We start from the raw sequence: 18598 nt of genomic DNA, 5'->3' as shown, positions 1-18598 counted from the left end.
TTGACTCCATGTGCAAAGACCCTGTTTCCCAACAAGGTCACGTTGATTGGTACTGAGGGTCAAAACTTCAACATGTCTTTTTGGGGGACACAATTAGACCCTAACAAGCCCTATGAGGGTTCAAGAGGACCAATGCTCTTTCACTATGTCAGATGTATGTGGAGGGAGTGACTAAGTAAGACAGACAAACTATTTTAAAATCCTACCTCTGCCCCCCTAACACACCTCTCCAGCCCTCAGAGAACCCTCCTTGGAGGACCCATGGCACCTGTAGCTTTGGAAAAGTCACTTGACTTCTCGGGGCCACTGTTTTCTCATTTATTAATTGAGCTAATGCAGTGACTCTCAAAGTGGGACCTGAGTATCATTCTGATGACTATGAAGTGACCCAAGCATGCAAATCTTTCCTGTGGTTCCTCCAGGTGGGTCACAGAGGTGGCCCCCAGATTTTACTTCTTATGTACGAGTAAAGCCTTTAACCCATAAAAATTTGGTATTCATAAACTAAAATTAGTGTTCCTGGGGTTTACTGAGGACTCCAATTTGTTATTCTACACTATACTTTATGTAGTTGGAATTTCCCCAAGATTTGGAAGAATGCTGTTTTGTTAGCTCTTCAGCAGTTGTTTTGAGCTATCATGGTTTTCAACTGCTTTTATTCATACTTTATATTTATAAATTACTATTGGTTTTGTGCCCTCATTATCCATTGAGTCTGGTGAGAGTTTGGGGTTGTCCTAGAATGGGTAGTAATAAGTGTTTACTTTGATAATTTTTGGCTTTTATTATAAAATTGTCCAAGTTCTAGACTTTATATGTAAACGAATTGCAGTTGAATAATTCATCACTCATGTACCCCTACTGCTAAGGGAGGTGTATACACGATCCCTTTATATTTTGCTTGTATGGTGGTTTGCCCAGGACTGAGAAGTTTGCCGGAATGTAGAATTTTCAATGCTAAAGCTGGGAGAATCCTGAGCAAACTCCCACGGTTGCTCACCCTATTATAGAAGGACACTTCATTGGTGGCTTCTTTGCCGGTGAATTTGTGCTATTTTCATCACTTTCGTCTTGCAATCAAGGTTAGCATAATAAAATTAGTAGGGTTATTTTGAGATCATGGAGCATTCATTTATAATATAAAATCAAGTGTACAATGGCAGATTTTTCTTTAACATAAATAGGAAGTGAACCGTGTATATTGCCTGCTCAGCAGGTTTAGTGCAACATGTCTGTTTGGTTCCTCTGCAATCAATCCTCCTCTCCTTCCCATAAGCCCCACTCCTATAATTACCAAACTCAGGAGAGAGGGGGAACCGGTGAGACATTGTATCCTTTGGCCCCACTCAAGTGGATATAGTCAAAGAAGTTAAGGAACCCCTGGGTTAAGGACTCCTAGACTGCCCTACCCCTTACAGCTTGGGGCTGCAGATCCACCCTGACCATGCTCAAAATTCTAAGCCAATGCAGAGTCAGAAGCAGCTCAGAAGCTTCCCCGGAGGTCCTTACTGAGAATTCCCTAACGGGCAGGCAGTTCCTCCTGCCCTAGGAGGATTTTGTGTATAGCCTCCTTTGCATAGTGTCCACTATGAATTCTTTTATCTGGCTCCATTGCATAATAGGAAGGCAGGAGAGGAGGACAGAAAGCCGCTGCTTATTTTCATGCCTATCTCCAGCGGTCAGAACTCTCATTAGGGACTTTTTGCTTTGGACTTAATTTACCTTAGTCCTCACAGCAATGCTGTGATGTATGACTGACCCTACTTTGTAGATCTGGAACCTGGCTGCCCTGACCTGGCTCACCTCGAGCCCTGGTCTCCCCTCCCCACTCCCTCAGCCCCTGAAGCCCCAAGGAACCTGGGACTCCACTCACCTGAACAAAGGTCACTTGAAAACTGGGAAAGGGACAGAAGCTTTAAAAAGCCCAAACAAACAAACAAGAGGTTGACAATTTAAAAATAAAACCAACACAAACTCAGCCTGGAATAGAAGCTCCTGATGGAGTCATCCTTAGAATTCATTGCCCACAATTTACCCCAAATCCTGGCCAACCTCTCCTCCACTGCTCGGACTGTTCTTAGGTACAGCTGCTTCACAGGGCATCGTGGCCCTGTAATAGATGACTAAGCCATCAGTGGGAGGCATCTTTCCCTACACACCATCTCTTTTTCCCAGCTCAGACTGTCTTTTCTAACCTAAGAATGTCCTTACTTTACATTTCCAGGGGGTAGTCCTTAACAGTGGGTAGGTAACCCTGTGGCGACCTGATTCCTGCTCAGCTGTGAGCTTTTTCTGTCCCCTGGTGGGGGACAGACACTCAGCATTCCAGACAGGGTTAGTGGTGGGACTTCTATTTATTTAACTACTAATCCCACTTATGTGAAATTAATTTGCTCTCCTATTATAACTCACCTTGCTTCCTGCCCTGACCGGCTCCTGTAATTGACACCTGGCTGCTCCATTGTGTTCCTGCTTCCTGGGCTAAGGGGCAGTGGAAGCCAAGTCTTGGAGTGACTCACATTAGGAGGCTGCTCTATACAGAAGAGAGGTTTGCTCATTACAGACTGAGGAGGGTTACTGTAAAAACAGCGGTGGTGTTTTTTTCTCCTAATAACCAGTTCCCCTTTAGGCTAGCCCTTTCTGAGGAAGTTTGTGTACTATTATTAAACTTCTTCCCAACTCCAAATATGGGCTGCTCCAGTTTCTGCAGCGTGCAGATGAGTCTCTGGCTTCTGTAGTAGAAACCCAGGCCCAGGTCCCCATCTGCCTCGGTCCTTGATGAAGTGCAGGTCATCCACAATCCCAAACCTCTACCTAGAGGTGTCCGTGCTGCCCCAGGGGACAATACCTACAAGGTGTTACAAACACCTCCAGCCAAAAACAGGGGCTGCCACTAAAGCCTCCCAGATCCAGGTTCCATGGCCAGGATCCCACTTCTGTCTGTGGCAGAGGTGAACGAGGAGCTGTTTGCCTTGAGGCTGCAGGGGACATGGCTGTATTACGGAGATGAGAAGGAGGCACGCTGGCCTCTGTTCATGGCCCTCCACTGAGCACCTGGGCCGGGCAGACAGAGGGGTGTAGTAGTCTGAAGATCTGACTCTAGCCTCCAAGTGAGAAGCCCCCACTCCCAACTCATGTCCATCTCTCAACTGCTCATTTGAGTCCTTGGGAGAGGGCGAGGGGAAGTGGGGAAGAGGAAGCCCAAGAGTTTGTCCCCTGGCCTCTGCCAACACTGCAAATGTGGCCACTTAAACAGGCTAACAGACTGGACGTCCTCCCTTGTGTGTAAAATCCCCAATACCTCCTCCAGCAAACTCCATGTTGGCTGTAGAATGAAGGCCACTTTCTGCCCGGCATGGCGTCTGCAGCTTGACCCTCTTATCCGGCCTTATTCTCGCCTTTGCTCTTCACAATCCTCATCCCGTCCGACCGTGGCTCTGAACTCTCTGCCCATCCCTCCATCCCACCTTTGTCACATGGCGCCCAAAAGACCCTGAATGCCCACCTTATTCTTTTCACTCATCATGTCTAGTGCATCCTTGACCCCACTCTGGCTCAGTCCCCTCTGCTGTGAGAAATACTTCCTGACCCTACCAATTAACAGGCAGCTTGTCTCTCCAAATTCCACTAGTGTGCTCACACAGATTAATGCAGCCCTGGAGTTGTTAATAACTCATATGAGTGTTCTTTGTCGTCCTCCACTAGACTGTAAATGCTTTGCAACAAGGAACCATTCCTTAACATTCATGTATAGCCCTACACGGGTGGCCAAGAATTGATGGAGCTTGATGACCCTACGACCAGTTGTCCACTAAGAGTGTCCAGAGTGTTGTTTCTTGCTTAGAGCATGATTTTTGCTGTCAGAAGGACCTCACTTCAAATCTTGACTGTGTCAGCTACCAGCTCTGTGACCTCAGGAAACTATTTAACCTAACTGTGTTTGTTTCCTCATCTGTAAAAGCAGAGATGTACAGTAATCGGCCCCCGGGTTTATTGTAGATTTAAATGAAGTAAAGCATGGGAAATTCTGGCTTGGTGCAGTACCTGGCATGACTTCAGGGTTCACTAAATAGCAGCCATTATCATTATCGGGTTAGTTTTGGGGCTGGTGCCTCTGCTACAGTGAGTCTTAACAAACATCAAATTAATGGAGATAGATCCTGGTTTTAGGGGAGGCATCCTAGAGAGAATGTTGAAGTGAGTTTTGGAAATCCAACAAGGAGAGAAATCAGAAGTTAACCCAATTGCATTTCTCCCAACTTTTCAACAGCCTTCAGGCATACTCATTTTTAGCTGATTCTCCAAATATTGCTAGAACTTTTCCCAGAGGCAGATGCAGAGTGACTGTGCAGACTGAAAAACAGTGCTTGTCACCTGACCTTAAACGTAACAAACAACCCCTGAGGAAGTTAGCTCCAATTGCAGTTATGAAGTTGGAGGAGCCCTTTCAAGGCAGATTGATTTATTGGACCAGACATACAGCTCAACATCCCACACACAGATTTCTGCCTTTGGCGAACTGCCCTGCCTGCTTCCTTCTCTCTTGCCCTGGCATATTGCTCTGTGTGTATGAGTTGGTGCAGTTTATTGTATAGGGTTGTGTGTGTGTGTTTGTGTGTGCCGTGGTCCCAGGATGGAAGCTCCCAGATTGGGGGCCCTCTCATTGAGTGATGTCCAAAGCCTTAATTGAGGGAAACCTTGCTCCATTTCTTTTTGTAGTGGCTTTAATTTCATCCCCCTGCTTCAGGTGGGCATAGAATGTTCCAGAAGGCCTCTCACTGTGTCTGATCCCTGTGCTTCTGAGTGTATGTAGTCACATGTTGTTGTATAAGGAAGGAAGAAAACTAGTTTTGGTTGTGTGCCCTGTGCCAGACAAAAAAATTTACCATCTCCATGAATCACATAAGAAATTGAGACTCAGAAGCATTAGAAACATGCCTAAAATCCAGTGCTGAGCCAGGATCCAAACACAGGTGTGTCTGACTTGATGCCCTCTGTCATGGTGACTCCAGGCTTGGCCCTGCTGGGAGATGGATGCCCAGCCACTATGGGAGTGAAGTCCAACTCATAGGGTCATTTTGAATGGGAATACTTTGAAATCTAGGGGCATAATTTCAATTCATATCATCGTATTTTGCACCCATCATGTGTATGGCTATGTGGCCTTCTCCCTTTTATTAGTTATTGATTGCTGTGTGACAAATTAGTACAAACTTGGTGGCTTTGAACAACACACATTTATTATCTCACAGTTTCCACTGTTCAGGAATCTAGGCACAGCTGGACTCCCTGTTCAGGGTGTCACAAGGCTATACTCACGGTGCCGGCCAGGCTGTGTTCTCATCTGGAAGCTCAACCAGATAATCATCCATTTCCTTGCTCACATGGTGTTGGCAGTATCGTTCTTTGAGGTAGTAGGTCTGAGAGCTGCAGTCAGCTGGAGGCTACGGCAGTTACTTGCCACATGGGGTTTTCAACAGGGCTATCTGCCTCCTCACGGCCAGCCAGGAACTGAGATTCCTGCACGATTATGCTGTGTGTGATATAATCACATACATCCTTTCACCTTTGTCATATTCTGTTGGTTAGAAGCAATTCATAGACCTCACCCACCCTTGAGGGGAGGGGAGCACACAAGGCCATGGGCACCAGTAAGCAGGGGTCCTGGGTAGGTGGCACCCTACAGGTCTGTCCACCACATCCCTCTTTCCCTTTCTCCTCTTCTCCTTCCTTACCCTCTTTCTTCATTTCCCCTTTCAAGTCTAGTCTCAGACATAGGGCTTTGCCAACAAATATGAGCTTTAGAGTAATGATGTTAATAAGTGACATCACCATGTTCCAGGCACTAGTTTTTTTAACTTTCTATTGAAGTATAATACACATACAGAAAGTTGCAAATCCTAAGTGTAGAAATCAATGAATTCTTCAGAAACTGAACATGCCTATGTAACCATCACACAGATTAAACAGGTGGATATACTGCTAGCACCCTGAAGCCCTTCTCAGGCTTCCTTCTAGGCCTTAACACCCTCAATGGTGAAATTTTTTTTTCAATACAGTGTCTCATTCTGTTGCCCAGGCTGGAATGCAGTGGTATGAGCATAGCTTACTGTAGCCTCCAACTCCTGGGCTCAAGTAATCCTCCCTCCTCAGCCTCCCAAGTAGCTAGGACTACATGCATGCACTACCATGCCTGGCTATTTTTTTTTTTTTTTTTTTTTTTTAGAAATGAGGTCTTACTACATTGCCCAGGCTGGTCTTGAACTCCTTGCCTTAAGCAATCCTCCCACCTTGGCCTCCCAAAGTGCTGAGATTACAAGTGTGAGCCACTGTGCCCAACCAAAGGTGAACTTTTAACAGTATAGGAACTATTAATTTAGACTGTTTCTGTACAATTTATAAGCAGAATCCTACAACATGTATTATTTCATGTCTGGTTTCTTTGACTCAATATAGTTTTGTTGCATGTGGTTCTAGATTGTTCATTCTCATTGCTGAATAGTAGTCCATCATGTGAAGGTACCGCAATTTACTTATCCATTCTACTGTCAGTGGGCATTGGGGTAGCTTTCTGGTTGGAGGTATTACAAGCAGTGCTGCTAGGAGCAGCCTAGTATGTATCTTTTGGTGAACACCAGTAAGCATTTCTGCTGGGTATATCTGGGAGTGGGTGTGCTGAGTCACACAGTGTGCATATTTTGTGAGCTGTGTTTATGTATATACAATCCTCACATCCCTCTATGGGAGGCATCATCATCCTCTTTATACACAACAGCCTTCTGGGCCAGACCTACACTTTCTCCATGGGTCCTGAAAGATCAGACAGGAAGGAAGGCCGACAGGTGCAGTGCAGAAAGTGTAGGTTTCACCTATCTTATCACTGTTGACAACCTTCTTTTTTTTTTTTTTCTTAAGAGACATTGTTTTGAAGACTTCTGCATACCAATCAAATGTCCTTTGCTTAGTCTCATTTAATTCCTCTTGTGATTCTCTTATTAGTTAAAGACATATATAGCCAGCTGCAGAGTTGCTGGTCTGACAACCTACATAACAGCATTGACTAGTTTCAGATAAAACCAGAGAAAATCTAGGTTCAGGTTCACCTTGGTCACCTCCTTACAAGAACACAGGATTTCTGCTGGGCTGTGGAAACACTAGAAGATGCCACCCTTTCCCTTTGTGATGCTGCAGGGACCTTAGGTGACTAAAGATGCCACGTCTCCACTGAGGATCTCTTATACCCAGACCAGGTCTGAAGCGCTCTGACTTGTGGCCAATCAATATATATCAATGCATAAGCCATTCACACGCCATTTTGACCAGGCACAGGCCATCATTTTTAAACAAAAATTCAAAGTCCCATCCATTTACTTTGGGCTGGTTCTTATGCTAAAATAGGTTCCATGAAGGTAGTGAGGAACATTTTCCAAGCTGCTGCCAAGTGGTCAGAAAGACTTCAGGCTACTGCTAGTAGACTGTACTTCGGGGTATAATTTATTCTTTCCCATTTGTCTCTCTGTTTCTGTCTCTCCATCTCTGTCTTTTTCTCTCTCTCTGTCTCTGTGTGGGTATGTTTTATATAGTTAGTATATATAATGTATATTTACAGATATATGAGAGATCCGTCTATCCATCTATCACCTATCAACAAAATTCAGGTTCCATTATATCTTACTTTTTATTAGCATTTTTTTTCCATGTGATAAAAGAAAAGTACATTCAAAAATGTAGCTTTTAAAGTTATTGTTTGATATTCTATCACATGCCGTTATCATGATTAATTTAACTAATTCTCTATTTTGGGACATTTACGCTGTTTCCAGTATTTTGCCATTGCAAATAATACTGCACGAATATCCTTCTACCTAAATCTTCAGGGACATTTCTGATGTTTTCCTTAGGCTAAGTGATAAGATGCGGAATAACCCACAAAGCACACGGATGTTGGCTTTTGAGTCTTATGATCAAATACAAATTTATGCCGCTGTCAACAGCATAGAAGAGCGTCTTTTTTGCCCACACCAGTAATTTTCTATACAAATATTTTTTCTCAATTTTATAGGTAAAGCATGATCGTTTGGTTTTCATTGCATTTAACGGATTCCTGGTGAGTTTAAATATTTTTTCAGGTTTGCTGCCCATTTGCGTTTCTCCTTGCTTTGCATTTTTCATTCCTTTTTCTCATTTCATGTGTCTCCACTCCCTCACAGAATGACATCCTGTGCTCAGCAGGTCTCTTTTCCCCTCATTCCAGACATCAGGGCAGGAGTATTACAAAGGTCCCACAGAAGAACTTGGCAATTGTCACCTGCCTTGCAAATTGAACATATGTTAGAAAGATGCACGCTCACAAGGCCCACAGCCAGCTTGGTCAGCCACGTCTGTCATTCCTCCCACCAGGAAGGCCAAATTCCTCCCAGAGCTGTAAACCTCACATCTCACTGAGTCTCTGGACACCAACACCCAGGGGCTGTGAGATCAGGAGGACCCGCTGGTAACGACTTAACCAGCTGAGGTTCCAGTGCACTTCAGGGGTTTACAGGACTGTGCCTAGAAGGAAGTGTTCCCTGCTGCTCTGGGGAAACGGGCAATTGTAAATCAGGTAACAATGAGGCCCTAACTTATTTATCCCTCTAAAAGTTTTACATATTAGGGCCAGCAAGGGACACATTTGCCCAGTTCATGGCTGATTTGCAGAGTCAGCACTTTAGGTAAGACCAGCCCGCCTTGCTCAGCGGGGTCAGCATGTGTTGGGGGCTTGGAGGAACCAAGGCACCCTGTAGTGCTGAGACCTTATCTTGTCTCTCGATCTGGATTAAATGTCACCTTTCAGAGACATGAGACACAGTATGGGAGTCACCAAACAGTGGGAAATTCTTCCTCTTGGTGCTAAAAGTGCTTTTCCCCCTCTCTCCTTGGTCTCCTCCAAGTTCCTCCTCCTTTACAGGGAACATTTGCCTGGAGAACAGCTGTACCCTTGTGATCCCAGAAATGATAGGGAACCATTAAAACAGGAACAGCGGCGATAAAAGAAGCTTTTGGGCCTTTGGCTTATACTAATTAGCAATCAAGGCCAAAGCTGAACCCAATGTTCCATAATAAATTATGACACATCCTTACAAGAGAATATTAGGCAGCTATTAAAAATAATGTTTTCAAAGAATTTTTATGGCACTGAAAACTGCTTATGACATGAAGTGAAATGAAGGAAAGATGTAAAGCCCACATACAGAACACGGAATACCAATGATCTGAAAGACTACCTGGAAATATTGTAAAATGGGAACTGCAATTATCTCTGCAGGAAAAATTATGTGTGCATTTTATGTTTCTCTCTTATTATAGTTTAAAAATTTCCTACATTAGGCATTTGTAACTTTTGTTTACCAAAATAAATAAATAAATAAATAAAGTTTTTTGGTTTGTTTTTTGTTTTTTTGAGACAGAATCTCTTTTTGTTGCCCAGGCTGGAGTGCAGTGGTGCAATCTCGGCTTACAGCAACCTCTGCCTCCCAGGTTCAAGCAATTCTCCTGCCTCAGCCTCCAGAGCAGCTGAGATTACAGGCATGTGCCACCATACCTGGCTAATTTTTTTTTTTTTTTTTTGCATTTTTAGTAGAGACAGGGTTTCACCGTGTGAGCCAGGATGGTCTTGATCCCCTGACCTCATGATCCGCCCACCTCAGCCTCCCAAAGTGCTGGGATTACAGACGTGAACCACTGCGCCCGGCCAAAAATCGTTATTATTTTTAAAGACCAAGTCTGATGTGAGCTGCCCCAGGCCTTTGAAGATTTTCTATGTTAATTTCTCCCTCCTTCCCTCCCTCCCTCCCTTCCTTTCTCCTTCCTTCCCTCACTTTCTTTGTTCCTTCTTCTTTTTTCTTTTTCTCCTCCCTTCCTTTTCTTCCTTCCCTCACTTTCTTTGTTCCTTCTTCTCTTTTTCCTCTCTTTCTCCCTCCCTCCCTTCCTTTTTTTTTCTCTCATTCTTCTTCCCTCTCTCCCTGCCTTCCTTCTTTCCTTCCAGAAAACCAGCAATATTGACCAAAAACAAATTTTCAGCAAGCTCAAGAAGTTGATGGTCCTGATGCTGAATGAGGGAGGGGGCTTGGCTACTTTGGAAAAAGCCTGGGGACCCAAATATTGTTCTGTACTGTCCTGATCACAATGCTTTTAGAGGGCTAGTTTCAATTCTGGGTGCCAGGTTAAAAAGTATATAGAAAAGATCACCTTCTGCAGAATACAAAAATGACAAAAACATCTTCATCAATAAAAGCCACAGCAGCAGTTCCACCATGTACTGAATGCTTATCATGTGCCAGATACTGGATGGAAACATGATCTATTGTTTGATGTGAGCTTTAAAACAACTCTTTTACAGCTGAGAAATCTGAGTTTACCAACATTAAGTAATGAGGTGGATCTATTTGAACCTGTATAAATTTGCCCAGGAAATGGAGGAAGGGAAGCTTTCCCAGGGAAGATCCTGCTTCATCTGCAGATGGGACGGCTTGGACTGTGGCCTTGGCTGCCGGAACTGGAGAAGCCGGCTGGGAGGGCCGCATTACCACGGGAACTCTGGATGGATTTTCCTGGACAAGAGTGACAATTCAACTCTCTTTAGAATTATAGAGGTTTATACTGAAAGGTGTTGGTGATGCAACAGACTTAGCTCATGGGCGGCAGAAGGCTGAATGCTCTGGAATCAGGAAGACCGGGCTCCCAGACGGCCTCAGTGGAATCCACTTTGCAGTCACCCTTGGCTGCTTTTTGCCTGACTGGAGGATTCTGTGGCTTGAGATGCCCAGCATTGTTCAGGACCATAGCCCCTGAGGGTGACTCTGTGGATCATGGGGAAATTGGGTCCATTCTTATAGCTTGCTAGGAATGTGACAGCAGTTGACTGGGCCCCACCTGGGCAGTCCTCCAATTGTTGGTAGTGGGGGTCCCAGGCAAGGACAGGGGGATGCTTGGATCAGACTCTTCCACTGGTTAGATGGACTGTTTTTTGTTTTGTTTTGTTTTGAGATGGAGTCTCTGTCGCCCAGGCTGGAATGCAATGGCGCAATCTCGGCTCACTGCAACCTCTACCTCCTGGGTTCAAGTGATTCTCTTGCCTCAGCCTCCTAAGTAGCTGGGATTACAGGCGTCCGCCACCATGCCTGTCTAATTTTTGTATTTTTAGTAGAGATGAGGTTTCACCATGTTGGCCAGGCTGGTCTTGAATTCCTGACCTCAAAGTGATTTGCCTGCCTCAACTTCCCGAAGTGCTGGGATTACAGGCATGAGTCACCATGCCTGGCCTTTAAATGCACTGCTTCTTCGCTGATGTAAGAATTATGAGTGCCCCAGAGGAGTCTATCCCACCAACTAACACAGAGAAAAAATACAAGCAAAATTATCTGTATGAAATATTAGTTTTAATAAAACAGAACCAGTCCATGTATGGAGGCATGGGCATAAGGTTAACTTGCACTAAATGTAACTTGTACATTTTTTCTAAAATAATTTCTTGAGCATTGTGGTGGCCTTACGTACTAACCCGAAGCTGAACTTCCCGGGAAGCTGATCCAATGGAGCACTTGGAATTCAGGGGTGGAGTCTTCTTCCTGGGTCAGAGCTGGTTCAGGGTCACATGCTCTTGAGGTCCCTGAAGGCCACATGCGCTGCATTTCGCCCAGCAGCTCCCATCACACCTCCTCCTGGAAGGGAATGTCCTATGAATCAAAGCTCCCGTCAAAAACCCGCCAGGGTGGGGGTGGGGACAGGGCTTACAGAGATCCCGCAACAAAGCAGAGTGGGGCTGGTTAGAGGGGTGCGGGGGCGTGGGCACTGGAATCACCTAAGACAGCCATTCAGTAGATTCTGGCTCCCTCCAGGCTTCCTGCACCAAAGGTCTGGGGAGGGGCCAGGTCCACAGCCCACAGTCTCAACGGCTGAGGGTGGACGTGCCGGATGGGCAGACGCTTAGTTAGCGAAGTTAAAATTTCAGAATAAAGGGCTGGGGGGAGGGAGAAGATGTGTAAGCCCAGACTCTTTCCAGGGGACCAAGTCCACACAGCTGAGAGAAAGTGTGCATAGCAAATGACAGCCTCAGCCAGCTCCGTTAGGCTTGGAATGTGCACAAGAAAGAATTGTAAAGTTGAAGAAGTTAACTTTATCCATCCTTCCTGGTCTAAAATATGGATGGAGGCCTCTAATCCCAGCAGTTTGGGAAGCTAAGTGGGGAGGATCACTTCAGCTAGGGAGTTCGAGACCAGCCGGGGCAACCTAACAAAACCCATCTCTACAAAAGAATAAAAAATTAGCCAGGCATGGTGGCACACACCTGTAGTCCCAGCTACTCCAGAGGCCGAGGCAGGAGGATCACTTGAGCCCAGGAGGTTGAGGCTGTAGTGAGCTATGATCATACCACTGCACCTCCAGCCTAGCCTATAGCGTGAAGCCCTGTCTAAATATATATATGGATGGGGAATTTAGGGACATGGGTCTCTCACAACCCCACGTTGGAATGTGGTGAGATGCCTCCACCAGGATGCATCCCCAGGCCTCCTGAAGTGTGACCTCAACTGTGGGCTGTGGTCAGCCTGGTGGAGGCAGCGGCTGGGTGCTCACCTGTGCATGGAGAATTCTGAACACAGGGCAGCTTCTTATGTTGGGAGTCCCCTGCTCCCCTCCCTCTCTGCCACCTTCATTGCTTAACTTCCTCCTTCTCCAAGTCTCTGGCCTCCAGTGAGCCCTCCCAGTCCCCACAGGGTAGTGGGACTCCAGGTCACTCACCAGGATGAGCCCCACTTCCACAGAGATACAGGCCCTGGAGAGGGCAGCGGTAGCCAGAATGCAGGGGCACGGGGCGGGCGAAGTAGAGCTGGTCCAGGGACATGGCACAGTGGAATATGTTCTGCGGAGGCAAGGCCACAGTCATTAGCACAGGAGCGTTACAGCCTTTCCTGCCCTGGCGGGGTTTCTTCCCCTCCCCTGTTCTCCAGCAAACGTTCTTCTCCTTCCGGGATATTTTCTTGGGTTTTAAAATGCAGAAAGGGAAGGAGATGAGACGGAATGGGCACATGCCCTGGGGCTGGGAGTGAAGTTTTCCAGAGGCTTTTTGAGGAAGAAAGCAGGGTGGGGAACACGAACTGAATGGGAAAGAAAAGAGGGTTTTGTTATCTACTCTGCATCCCTCTCACTCTGTTGGAAAAACAGAATTGTCTGACTTATTGTGGCTGCTGGCATGCGTCTCTGCGAGAACTCCCTTCTCTGGCCAAGGCATCCACCTGAGCCCGGACCCCGGCGTTCAAGCTCCAGCAGGATCACTGTGAATGGCAGACAAGGGGCACCGGAGCCCGAGCACGGTTCTGCCCCCCTGGCTTGGGTGAGACCAGCCCCAGGCTGAGAAGGGAGGCAGCATGGGACAAGTGAAGGTCAGACTCAGGGGGCAGGTCTGGACAAGAAGCCTGACATCTGTTGGGCGTCACCATAGGAGTGTCCCCCCACTGCCCTCCTCACCTTGCCCCAAACTGAGGCCATCCTCTTCCCTCGAGTCTGCTCCTCCCCATCCTCCTGCATAAGTGAATGACACCACCTTCCTCCCCCTGGCCTCTGTGCCTACCCTTCACATCACCTCCACCCTGACCCCCATGTGCACACTGTCACCAAGGCTTCTCAAGTCTGCCCGCCCCATGCCTGCAGTACCCAGCCATTCCCTTTCTTCCTGCTGCCTGGCCTTCTTTCCTCTATACCTGGACCAGTCCTGTTCAGTGAACATGTAATGGGAGCTACATATGTAGTTTTTGATTTATTAGTAGCTACATTTAAAAAGTAAAAGCAGAGCCGGTTGTGGTGGCCCATGCCTGCAATCCCAGCACTTTGGGAGGCCAAGGTGGGAGGATCACTTGAGCCCCAGAGTTTGAGACCAGCCTAGACAACACAGGGAGACTCATCTCTACGAAAAAAAAAAAAAAAATTTGCCAGGTGTGGCGGTGCATGCCTGTGGGCCCAGCTACTCAGGAGGCTGAGGTGGGAGGATGGATGGCTTCAGCCCCAGAGGTTGAGGCTGCAGTGAGCCGTGATTGCACTACTGCACTCCAGCCTGGGTGATAGAACAAGACCTTATCTCTAGAAGGAAGAGAAGGAGGGAGGGAGGGAGGAAACAAGGAAGGGAAGAAGGAAGGAAGGAAGGAAAGAAGGAAGGAAGGAAGGAAGGGCAAGCTGATGAAACTAATGTCAATAATACATTTTATGTAGCTCAATATATCCAAAATATTATAATTTCAACACGTAATCAATATGTAACTTATTGATGAGATATTTTACATTTTTTTCTATACTGTGTGCATTCTACACTTGCAGCACATCTCACTTTGGCCTCAGATCTTTCTTTTGCTTTCTTTTTTTAATTTTCTTTTTAGAGATAGGGTCTCATTCTGTTTTCCAGGCTGAAGTGTAATGATGCATCACAGCTCACTGCAGTCTCGAACTCCTAGGCTCAAGTGATCATCCTGTTTCAGCTTCCTGGGTAGCTGGGACCACAGGTATGCACCACCACACCTGGTGATTTTTTGGGTTTTTTGTTTTTGTAGAGATGGGGTCTCACTACATTGCCTAGGCTGGTCTCTGATCTTTCAAGTGCTCAGTAGCTGCAATGAGGCGATTGAGCCTGGCCTCCTATCTGGTCTCCCTGTCTCCAATCTCTAGTTTTTGATAAATTGACAAGTCTGAGGATGTGCTGCTGCTTTGAGAAGGGGGTGCTCTCTCTGAAGAAAGTCAGATGGCAGAGCCAGCATGGTTGTCAAGGCAGAGGGCCACGATCCTGGTGACCTTCTCAGTGGGGGCTGTCCTGCCTGTGTTTCTGAGACCCCACTAGGGATCCCCCATTCCCTCGATTTGACCGCTTCTCTGCCCTCTCTCAGCCAGAGTCCCTGCCACTGTCCTCCCTTCCTGATGAAAGCTGAGTATGGAGGGACAAGACAAAGCAGAGAGGTCACAGCCAGGAAGTGAGGGTGCAGAGGGAAGGCGATGGTGAGAGATCCCCTAGGCTTATACGCACCCCTCCAGGAAGCCCGAAGATTCTCTCCAAATCTGGTGGTGTGAGGATGTCTCTGCCAACCACAGAGTCCTTGAAGCCAGGGGCATAGGCCTCGATGCAATCGAACACTGGGGTGCCAAAAACAGAGAAATGAGATGGTGTTAGGAAGAAGAGGAGGCACTATGGGTGTACAACTTGGCGAATTTACTAACAGTCATTAAATTACACACAGAAATGGGCTTATTTTATCATATGCAAATTATACCTCAATAGGTGAAAAACAAAAATCAGTCCACAAGCAAATGATTAATTCATCCCAAAGATGCATGGGTAGGCCAGTCCAGTCCCCAATTTCCCCCACTTCCCTAACCCAACCTTAAACACAAAGCTGCTTATCTCCTTTTGCATATGCAGCTTTTTTCACCTCTTCACTTTTCTCAAGCTGGTTTTTTTTTTTTTTTTTTTTGAGACGGAGTCTCACTCTGTCACCCAGGCTAGAGTGCAGTGGCGCAATCTCAGCTCACTGCAACCTCCGCCTCCGGGTTCAAATGATTCTCCTGCCTCAGCCTCCTGAGCAGTTAAGATTACAGGCATGTGCCACCACACCCTGCTAATTTTTTTATGTTTTTAGTAGCGACGGGGTTTCATCATGTTGGTCAGGCTGGTCTTGAACTCCTGACCTCAGGTGATCCACCTGCCTTGGCCTCCCGAAGTGCTGGAATTACAGGCATGAGCCCCCATGCCCGGCCTGCTCAAGCTGTTTCTCTTGCTTGGAATGCCCTTTGCTGCCTGGCCAGCTCCTAGTCATCCTTGGAAACCCAGCTTGACCGTCCCTTCCTTTGAAAGCCTTCCTTGTCTCTCTGGCTCATGCTTCTCCTTTGGTTCATGCAGTCAGCTGTGCTGTAATGACAGGTTTCTTAATTAGTCTCCTCCATCCCTCGTTAGACTGTGAGCAACTGGAGGGCAGGAACTCTGTCTTCTTGGCTTTCTTAGCCCAGTTCCTGAACCCAGCAGTCAACTATGTTGACTTGAGGTTCCCTCGACTATTTCCTCCCTTTGGGACGGCACCTGCAGTTGTCAATCCCGAATGGGGCAGTGAGGAGGAGCAGGCCCAGTCGGGTCGCATGCCCGGCTGTGGCTCTGGAGGCAGAACGTGCAGCTCTCTTTACCTCTGTCTGCATAAGCGTCTCTCTCCTGCTCGTCCCAGGCCTTGCCTCCAGCCAGCGTGTAGGGCGTGTACTGAGTGAAGAGGGAGACTACGTGGCAGCCGGGGGGAGCCAGGGTGGGGTCCAGCGAGGAAGGGATGCAGAGCTCAATCATAGGCCTGTGCGGGCAGGGAGGAGAGACGGCAGGTCTAAAGAGCAGGAGTGCGGAGGGTAGGGCATCTGAGATGACTTGGGACACAGTGGAGGCCCTGAGATGACACCAATCCTGGGCGATTGTCGCTGTACAGCCACAGTGGTTGTCCACCTGCATGGGCTTAGCGACTGCTAGCGTGGTCCAGAGCACCTGTGAGGAGCTCGCCTGGCCCCAGACCCCCGAATGCATGGCCTGTCCTCGTCTGCTTTCATCACACACTGTGCTCTTTAACGACAGCTCCCAAACGCAAATGTCTCCAAGGTCCACACAGACAGTGGGAGTGTGGAAGGGGGCCAGGCCTAAGACAGCAGGCGCCCAAGCAGCCAGATTTCAGCCAGGCTTTAGTGGCCTGATTGCCTTTTCCAGAGCAGACCAATGGAAGACAGAGCTGCTAGGGCTGCCCCGAGCCCCAGCAGAGCTGTGACCTGCTTCCCACCCCACCACCTTTGCCTGCCACACCTTTTCTACCTGGAGCATGTTCTCCCTCTGATCTCCAAATATGAGTCTCCTTCAAGGCCACGGGAAATGCTCCTTCTCCCTGTGTCCCTCAGCTGCAGTGTTCTCGCTGAACTCGGATGTCCACCAGGGATCTCAAATGTCCCCTGTTCAAACCCCAATGCCTGATTAGCCTCTAAAATCTGCTCCACCCCCACCGCTTCTTCCTCTTTTCAGTAAATGGAGGCATCATTTCACAGTCGCTCCTCTTTTTGACCCACGTCCCACTCCCTGTCCAACAGCAAGTCCTGTTGGCTTCACCTTCAAAATATATCCAGTCTTTCATCACTTCTCATCACTTCCCCTGCCCCCACCCTTGTCCAAGCCACTGTCCTCTCTCCCTTGGATTCTGCAACAGTAACCCATTGCAACAGATGCCTTAACTTTTTCTGCAAACAGTGTCCAGGTTGGTCTTTTTAAAGTATAAGGCAGGCTCTGCACAAACTTTCCTGGAGTAAGAGCCAGGGCAGTTGACAAGACCCAGCACCATCTGAGACCCTTCATTCCCAGGTGCTCTCTCTCCAGCCACTCTGGCCTCGTCCTTGTGCCTCCTACACAGCAGCACACTCCTGCCCCAGGGCCTTTGCACCTGACCTTCCCTCTGTCTGGACGTTTTTTCCCCAGATACCCATAAGATCTGTATTCTCACTTCCTTCTGGTCTCTGCTCAAGTGCCACGTTATTAGAGAAGCCTTTCCTCCCCTTCCCTGCCTATTTTTCTCTGCAGTGCTCATCATCAGTGCTTACTTGTTGATTGTCTTCCTCTCATGGATAGAGAGTCAACGGCCTGAGACTTTCTTGGCTTTCCTTGCTGGTATGTGCCCAGTCACTGAACCAAGCCTGGCACAGAATAGAGACCCCAGAATATTTATAAATGGATGAACTTTTCCCTATACACTTCTCTCCAGGCGCACATCTTCTTTACCACATGCTATAAATATTTAGGTACCTGTGGTATCATAAGCTTTGTGTCAGTTTCATGCCCCTGCCCCACTAATTCTCCCAGCCCGTACCTAGTACAGAGCCCAGCACTGGGTAGGTTTTCAACAGTGTGTGCTGGACAGTGGACAGGATGGAAAGGCGCTTGCTCCTATAGCGCCCCTGCCTGTTCTGGAAGAATGGAAATACAGCTGCAGTGGGAGGTGGGAAATGCTTTTAGAAGTTTTGCAAGAAGGCAGATTATCAGAAAAAGGCTACGGAGCAGGGGACTGGGTGAGTGCGTGCCCTCTGACGGGCTCTGAATGAGAGAACCTCCTTTGCTCTCCCAGAACACATTTTCTCCTCTTCTTCCCCAGCCCCAGCACCTTCCCGGGCAGCGCTCTGCCCCTCTACCCCTTCCGCTAACCTTAGCTGCTCTTCACCCCTTACTGCCCTCGTCCTCAGATTTTTCACCTGGGATGCACTTGCTGTCCTTAGAAGTTAAGTATGGATTTTGGCAGATCCTAAGTCACTGTGAAGGTTGAACGCCAGGCCTGATCCCTGCTGTGCGTGGCATGGACAGCCCTGCCTCCCAGGCCCATGTGGAAGAACATCAGGGGACACAAAGTCCAGGGCCCCTACCTGTGGGAAGGCAGGCCGTACACAGCATCTTCAAAGGCCTGATGAAGGAGGAGGGTGTCTTCACAGTTCAGGTGGATGGAGCACTGGTGATGGGGCAGCGGCTGGCCCCTGGGAGCATTGGGGGCCACCAGGAAGCTGGGCAGCCTGTCTACGGCCACTGAGG

The 18598-nt window shown here is 47.7% G+C and overlaps 1 protein-coding gene across 5 annotated transcripts in view; it reads right to left on the bottom strand.

Annotated features, from left to right (window-relative positions):
* Positions 1-5400: 5400 nt before the first annotated feature.
* Positions 5401-18598, bottom strand: part of PYROXD2 (pyridine nucleotide-disulphide oxidoreductase domain 2) — a 37405-nt gene continuing 24207 nt past the window's right edge. Inside the window, exons 12-17 of one of the 5 annotated variants that reach the window (XR_004029113.1) lie at positions 18436-18592; positions 16192-16376; positions 15044-15150; positions 12778-12898; positions 11540-11699; positions 5401-5533 (exon numbers count right to left, since the gene is read on the bottom strand). Coding sequence is in view for 4 of the 5 variants with exons in the window: in XM_030808701.1 (XP_030664561.1) it covers positions 11629-11699; positions 12778-12898; positions 15044-15150; positions 16192-16376; positions 18436-18592 (641 nt within the window). In the remaining variant the exon portion in view is untranslated. Of the gene's footprint in view, positions 5534-11395; positions 11700-12777; positions 12899-15043; positions 15151-16191; positions 16377-18435; positions 18593-18598 lie in introns of those variants that run through there. The other 4 variants (XM_030808701.1, XM_004087557.2, XM_030808724.1 and 1 more) reach the window with 4 other exon arrangements.

Source organism: Nomascus leucogenys, chromosome 3, assembly GCF_006542625.1.
Source record: "Nomascus leucogenys isolate Asia chromosome 3, Asia_NLE_v1, whole genome shotgun sequence".
In the NCBI taxonomy this organism is placed as follows: domain Eukaryota; kingdom Metazoa; phylum Chordata; class Mammalia; order Primates; family Hylobatidae; genus Nomascus; species Nomascus leucogenys.
This window is presented reverse-complemented; position numbering and strand designations above follow the sequence as displayed.